Raw genomic sequence first — 7,180 nt, forward strand, 5'->3', positions numbered from 1 at the left:
GTCAAGTATTTTAGTTTATAGTGGGTTATAATTAAAATCCGAGGCAGTGCATCATTATAGCATTTTACCTTTGTTTTGATGGACAACAATTCTTTTACTATTTTTTAAAGGAATTCTTTTACCTTTTCGATACAATGTTCTTTAAACTCTAAATTAGTACTATTTTGATATAAAAAAACTCAAAATTACTATAAACTAGCTGAAATATTTTATGAAACAACCTTGAATGAAAGGGGTAAAGTCCAGGAAAGTATTATCATAAAAAGAAAAGTCCATGAAAGTGCTTTGGTAGTCAATTGAACAGTGGTCTCGGTAGTGACTTTGCCATGCCCATGCCACTTTTCCCAATCAAACCTCGAGATTGGGCATGCTTATTTTAGATATTTTAAATAAATTTGTAGCACTTTTTTTCATTGTTACTAGTATGTATTTTTAAGAAATTACTCTTTGATTTATTATTTTTTAACTATTTTTGAAGTATTATTGTCTTAATATACAATCTTTAACTTTTTACTAAATTATTTATAAAAATTAAATACCATCATACTGATCATATAAACATATATTTTATGATATTAATATATTTTTAAATTTATTTATGGAAGAATTACAAAAATAACGACACATGATTTTTTTAACTGAGAATAATATTGAAATAAGATAACCATATGGTTAACATTTTCTGAAATTAAACAATATATTAATTTTAATTTAAGAGATCGATATTGGTATATTTTAACCAATTAATATGACAAAATCTTCATATTCAAATGATTAAACTAATTTACACAAAAAGGACTAATCAATTCTTATTCAAATGATAAATATTTTCTCAAGAAAATTTAGAAAGTCAAATTCATTTTTTTTTTTTTGTTTACAAGATCAAATTCAACTTTGTTAGGAAGACATAACAAATAATTCACGGAGGCATATAAGAATGTCAAAAAAGTCTAACAAACAATGATTAAAAAAATATTGAATTGATGAAACTATTTTCTTTAAAAACCATTGCAATAACCTTTTGACTCATTATCTTATTTTTAAAAAATTAAGAAAAGTAAAAATTACCTTATTATAAGATTAAACATCGAAAATTGCCTTTCAGCAACATTCAAACTTGTTTTTGACCTTTTGATGATTAAAAAAATAATATAAAATAATTAGAACTCATTTACTTTTTATAATTTTTTTTAGGCGAATTGGACTTTAGAGATCGACTAAAATCCGAACAACCACAAAAGTCGATAAACATTAACAAAGTAGTAACATATCATATGTCAAAAAGACCTCACACTGGTAGCGGATGTTAAATATCCAAGTGAGGATAAGTTATCTTATTAATTTTTTAGAAAAGAAACTCATTTATTAATATCATAGTAATAAATAAAAGTATATGAGTTTAATTAATTAACCATGGTGGTTCTTCTTTTACCACACGAAAAATTTCATAGTTAGTGACAACAAAAACCAACCATTCATTTTCATTTTCATTTCATATATTGATTCATCTTATTGTAAGTAAGCAGCATCCCAAAAAATTCGGTTCAACTTCTTATGGGTTCTTCTCTTCCATGGACTTTCTTCAAACCCTAATCTTCTTCTTCTTCAACCCTTTCTCCATGTTCAGCCTCAGCCGCCGGTACCACTTTTATCTCTTCTTCCACCATTTCTTTCTTTTTTCAATCAATTTTCAAACTTTTTCATTTTCTTCAACTTTATCACCGTCTTTTCTTTAATGGGTATTTTTTATTTTTACTTTTTGTCAATTTTTTCTTCATTTTTTCATTTTCAGTCCTTCACTGTTCTATTTGTGTCATCTATGATATATGGTTTGAGTAAAGATACTTTCTTTTTTAGTTTTTTTTTTTTTGAGAGCGAAGAATACTATGATTAATTTCATTTGAAAAATCTGGGTTTACGGTTAAGGTTACGCAAAAATGGTTTATTTAAGTGTTTATTTATGGTATATTTTGTTTCCTTACTTATTTTTGTTTACAAAAATTATATTTTTCTTATTATAGATGATTGGTTTTAAGCAAGGTTGGTATGATAATTAATTAAACTTTTCATTTTACACATAGGTGGGTGATAAGGGTTCTTGTCTTTTCTATTTCTAGCATGTTAAGCTGAATTCCTATAATTGGTTCCTATCTTTGTGTACATGCTGTTTATTTATTTACTTTTGGCATTATATGCTGCTTAATCTAACGTATGTAACACATGGTGCTTGTGTCAAGAATGGAATTACTTGTTTTGTAATCAATGCTGTGTGAAGTGTAACTGCAATTTGTTAAATTAAATTTTGGTAGCTTAGTAACTGGGCCATTTCAATTTTTAAACATTACCCTTTTTGTGTGCAGCCTTTTGCTATTTATTTATAAATTAATGTAAGGTTTTGTTAAATTACATTTCTCTCAAAATGTCTTTTCATTTTCTTTTGGAGCCAAATCAAATTATGAATAGGAAAATATTTGGTTACTTGACATTTTTATGTTTGTAGAAATGTGTGTATTATTTTCATATTTAATTCATATGCACCGTCAGTTAAATATTTTTTATGCTGTGAATCGATTGTAACTCTTAGATCATTAAAAACATTAAATTTGATCATATGTTTGGTTGTGATTTTGTTACAGTGTATCAAAATTAAACACATTATTTTCTGGCAATGAAAGCATTCTGTGCTATAATTGTTTTTTATGATGTGAAAAAATCTAACATGTATTTGTGGTTTGAATAGGGGATTGTTGCAGCTGGCCAGAAAATTCACTTGTCATGTGGTTCTGTCATTAATCTTATATTACTTTGTTGCGAATGGATTATGCTCTGTGAATGGCGTACAAAATTCACCAGACTATGATGCCTGTGCATCTTTTGAGAAAAGTTACCATTTTGATTCTTCAGACACCGTCGTTAGTGACTCTCGTTTAGGCCACGGGTTTCCAGCTGCTCACAACCGTTTTGGAAATGTGTGTCCAAGCAGCCATTTGTTTTGCTTTCCTTCATTGTTGTATGGGTTTTTTCGCGACGATAAAATTAAAAAGGAAGCGTCTGTAGAAGAATCTGGTAGTCAGTTCAAAAGTCCACATTGTGTAGAATTAGCTCAAGATAGTTTGCAAGCAATTAACAAAAGCTGGTCATCTGACTTTGGTGTGTTTAGGCTACTTAGTGGAGGGGTTATCTCGTGTTCTCTGAACTCGAAAGAGGGATTGAATGAGGTACCGTCTCTTCAAACTGAGATTGGTAGTAAAAATGATATTTCCTCGTGCGGAGGCTCTTTACTTAAGCTGAAGTCAAAACATATTCGGCCAAAGACCTCCGAAGTATCGACTGAATCAAGTTCCTTGGATGGTTCTGTCTCACCTAATATAAAGATTGGCCCTACTGTGTTGGACTGGGGTCAAAAGTATTTATATTCTTCTTCAGCAGCTTTTTTAACTGTGGCGAATACGTGCAATGAGAGCACATTGCACCTCTATGAACCATTCAGCACGGATTTACAGTTCTACCCCTGTAACTTCAGCGAGTTTTCGCTAAGGCCTGGTGAATCAGCTATAATTTGTTTTGTTTTCTTCCCCAAGAGTCTCGGCTTCTCATCAGCAAGCCTGATTTTGCAGACAAGTTCTGGTGGATTTGTAGTAGAGGCTAAAGGACATGCTACCGAGTCTCCTTTTGGAATTCAGCCATTATCGGGGGTGGAAATCTCTCCTGGTGGAAGATTGAGCAGGAGTTTTTCGTTGTTCAATCCCTTTGATGAACCGCTTTACCTGGAAGAAATAACTGCTTGGATATCAATATCTTTGGGGGATAATTATTCTGTTGAAACTGAAGGAATTTGTAGCGTAAATGATTTTCAGGTTTTTGATACTCGTCTCTCCCCAACCGTTAAGGATCGTTTGGTTGTGAGGAGTAGTCAAGTAGGGTCACCAGTAGTAGCAATTAGGCCACATAGGAAGTGGAATATCGGTCCACATAGCTCTGAAACTCTCTTCGAGATTGATATTACAGTTGGATTTGAGGGAAAAATCTTTGGTGCATTTTGTTTGCATTTACTGAGATCCTCACAAGACACATCTGATACTATTATGGTTCCTATTGAAGCTGAAGTTGATAGTCGTTCTGCCTCTGACACTGTTGGTAAATTTGTTTCAGCAACTCTTGAGGGTCTTGCCACATGTGATAGTGGTGAAATTGCTATCACTATCTCTCTAAGGAATGATGCCTCTTTCATTTTAAGTTTTGTTAAAGTTCTAGAAGTTGCCGACGTGGAGCTTTTCCATATCAAGTACAAGGAAGGTTTATTGCTTTTCCCTGGTACCGTTACACAAGTTGGCATCATTTACTGTAGTCACCTTCACTTGGATTCACCTAAAGTTTCCGACTCCCGAGAGAACTGTAAACTGTCAATTCTGACAAATGACTCGAGTAGTCCTCTGATTGTGATTCCATGTGAGGATATATTATATATTTGTTCTGAACATCACAGGCTTTCATCTGCTGGAGTAGAAGACAAGTCTAAACATATCGACGCTCGCAATAGGAGGGAAGGGTATGTCAGCAGAAGCATGCAATTGCCACCAAATGTCAAGGTATGTTAATTTTACTCTCCTTCATTTCCCATTCATCGCAAGTTGTTCTGCGTCTGCATGTTCATAATGCACAGCAATGGAATTCACATATCATATTGGAATTAAGTTTACTTACTTTTCTTTAAATTATCCATTGTTGAGTATACATCTATTGATATTTCCAATTTCGAATAATCATTAAAACATTACTATCTGCTGTTTTTGTATAAAGGTTTTAGAGACAACAGTAGACGAGCTAGTTCTTGAAAACTGGAAGTCTCAAGGAACAATGAGTGGCATGTCGGTACTTGAAGACCGAGAGATGCTATTTCCAATGATTCAGGTCGGAAGTTATGTCTCTAGGTGGATCACTGTGAAGAATCCAAGCCAACGTCCAGTTATGATGCAGCTTATCTTGAATTCAGGAGAACTAATTAACGAGTGTAAGGGACTGCATGATTTATTAAACCCTTCTTCTTCTGGCAGTTTGGTCGTCAATGAAGGTGCTACTCCAACAAAGTTTGGATTTTCAGTACCAGAGAATGCTCTGACCGAGGCTTATGTGCATCCTTACAATCATGTAACTTTAGGGCCAATTATTTTTTATCCATCTGATCGTTGCAGCTGGAGTGGTTCAGCATTGGTAAGAAACAATCTTTCAGGTGTTGAGTCAATACCTTTAAGAGGATTTGGAGGGTTGCTTTCTCTAGTTTCTCTTGATGAGAGTTCTGAGCATGTTCATAGTGTAGACTTTGATCTTAAAATGCCTAAGCTGCTCAATTTTTCTCTTCCCTACTCTCTACTTCACACAAAAGAGACAACTTCTCTCTGTTCACAACCTTTAGTGAAAGAGTTATATGCCAAGAACACGGGAGACTTGCCCTTGGAGGTTAAAAGTATCCGAGTTTCTGGGAGAGAATGTGGGTTGGATGGATTTAAGATTCTTAATTGTAGGGGTTTCACTCTTGAACCGGGGGAGTCAGTCAAACTTACGATGTCATACCAAACCGATTTTTCTACAGCTTATGTGCATCGGGACCTTGAACTTGCATTGGATACTGGTATTTTCCTGTTGCCGATGAAGGCAAGTTTCTCACATGATATGCTAAGTAACTGCAAGAAGTCCGTGTTTTGGACGCGAGTTAAACGAACTCTTTTTGGATTCCTTCTTGTTGCATCCTTATTATGTTTTGTATTTTGGTTTGTATCCCCTCAAAGCACTGTGTTGGACTCCTTGGATTTCTCGCGCAAGAGTGACGGTAACTTGGTCCACACCTCCGCCATGAAAGATGGTGGGAAAACCTCTTTGCTGGATCACAACCAGAGGAAGAGTAAGCTTTCTGTGACCAATAAGATAAATCATTTAATGGAGGCTTCTTGTGGTAGTTATTCATATGGTGTAGGAAATCCATCGGAACATAGAACGTCTCAGCATCCGACACAGACTTCTGAAAACCATCATTCTCCGGATACTCAAGTTCCAAGTTCCGAACAAATGAAAGCATCCGAGAATGGTCATCTTGTGGTCAAAACTGGTAAAGAAAAAGGTAGAAGAAGAAAGAGGAAGAATCTTGGCGCGAAATTAACAGCATTGTCTGAAGTTTCAAGTAGTCAAAGTGGCAATTCTACACCCTCATCTCCCTTATCACCAGTTACTATGCCTAAATATAACTGGTCATTGTCTTCTGATGTAGAGCAACCCCTCGAGACTCTTGGTTCAACAACATCGGTGGTTGCGCAACATTCTGTGAACAACCAAGGTTCTGTTTTGAAGCCTGCTTCTCCTCAAGTGTCACATTCAGCTTCAAGAAGCGCTGCGACTGCTAATATAACTGTTAAGTTACCTCATGCCACTTCTCCCTTTCGCACAGGCGCTCATACACCTTCATTGTTGTCATCAGAATGTACTGCTACTACTACACATGCTAGAGCTCCTGGATCAGAACTTGATAACCAAAAAGAGGTTCGAGCTGAAGAAGAGGCAGGACCAGCGGATGAGTATGAATATGATATTTGGGGCGAACATTTTTCTTTACCTCACTTGTTAGTTCCGAAAAATGTTACTCACATGAAGCCGAGTCCTGTGAACAACAATAGTTTCGACAGCTTTTTTGTAAGGGGTCCTCAAGCCCTTGTGACAAATTCTCAAGAAGGATAATTAAGTTGAAAAATAAAAAGCTAGCATAGCTGCTGCTACTACTACTACTACACTCATGCACACTCACTATGATCAACTAGTAGTGTAAAAATTATAATGTTGTGAATATTTTAACAAAATCAGTGCTTGACGAAAATCCTATACATTTTTTTGGTAGTAAAGGGAAAATAAAATATTTTTTTAGAGAATCAGAGAAAATGAAATATTGAAAAGTTGGGCCTGGTTTTGGTTTGGTTGGACTATATGATGTTGGTCCATATTAGTGTAGGAAGGTTGCTCGATAGGCCTCCCAGGTTGCCCAACACATGAAAAAAGTTCGTTCAATCAGGATGTATCTCCCAATAAGTTCCTGCGATTGGGAGATACGTGATGCATTTTGATAAATTGAGGGGCTTTTGAGCAATCATGGCGGGTCTATAGAGCAATTTCCTCGGTTTAGTTGTCATATGATCTC

The 7,180-nt window shown here is 35.0% G+C and overlaps 1 protein-coding gene across 1 annotated transcript; it reads left to right on the top strand.

Moving 5' to 3' along the window:
* The first annotated feature begins 1,494 nt into the window (after window positions 1-1,494).
* Window positions 1,495-6,862, top strand: LOC146919828 (uncharacterized). Its single transcript, XM_085713221.1, has 3 exons — window positions 1,495-1,639; window positions 2,741-4,589; window positions 4,801-6,862. Exons 1-3 carry the CDS (start codon window positions 1,572-1,574, stop codon window positions 6,724-6,726), a joined length of 3,843 nt encoding a protein of 1,280 aa, XP_085569347.1. The 5' UTR covers window positions 1,495-1,571; the 3' UTR covers window positions 6,727-6,862.
* The last annotated feature ends 318 nt before the right edge of the window (window positions 6,863-7,180 follow it).

Source organism: Medicago sativa, chromosome 5 (assembly GCF_051527215.1).
Source record: "Medicago sativa cultivar Bolivia chromosome 5, Bolivia_mono, whole genome shotgun sequence".
Lineage (NCBI taxonomy): Eukaryota > Viridiplantae > Streptophyta > Magnoliopsida > Fabales > Fabaceae > Medicago > Medicago sativa.

Coding starts and splice junctions, on each gene's coding strand:
- LOC146919828 (XM_085713221.1), top strand. CDS start 1,572: ATGGACTTTCTTCAAACCCTAATCTTCTTCTTCTTCAACCCTTTCTCC. Junction 1,640..2,740: donor ATGTTCAGCCTCAGCCGCCG/GTACCACTTTTA, acceptor TGGTTTGAATAG/GGGATTGTTGCAGCTGGCCA. Junction 4,590..4,800: donor AATTGCCACCAAATGTCAAG/GTATGTTAATTT, acceptor TTTTGTATAAAG/GTTTTAGAGACAACAGTAGA.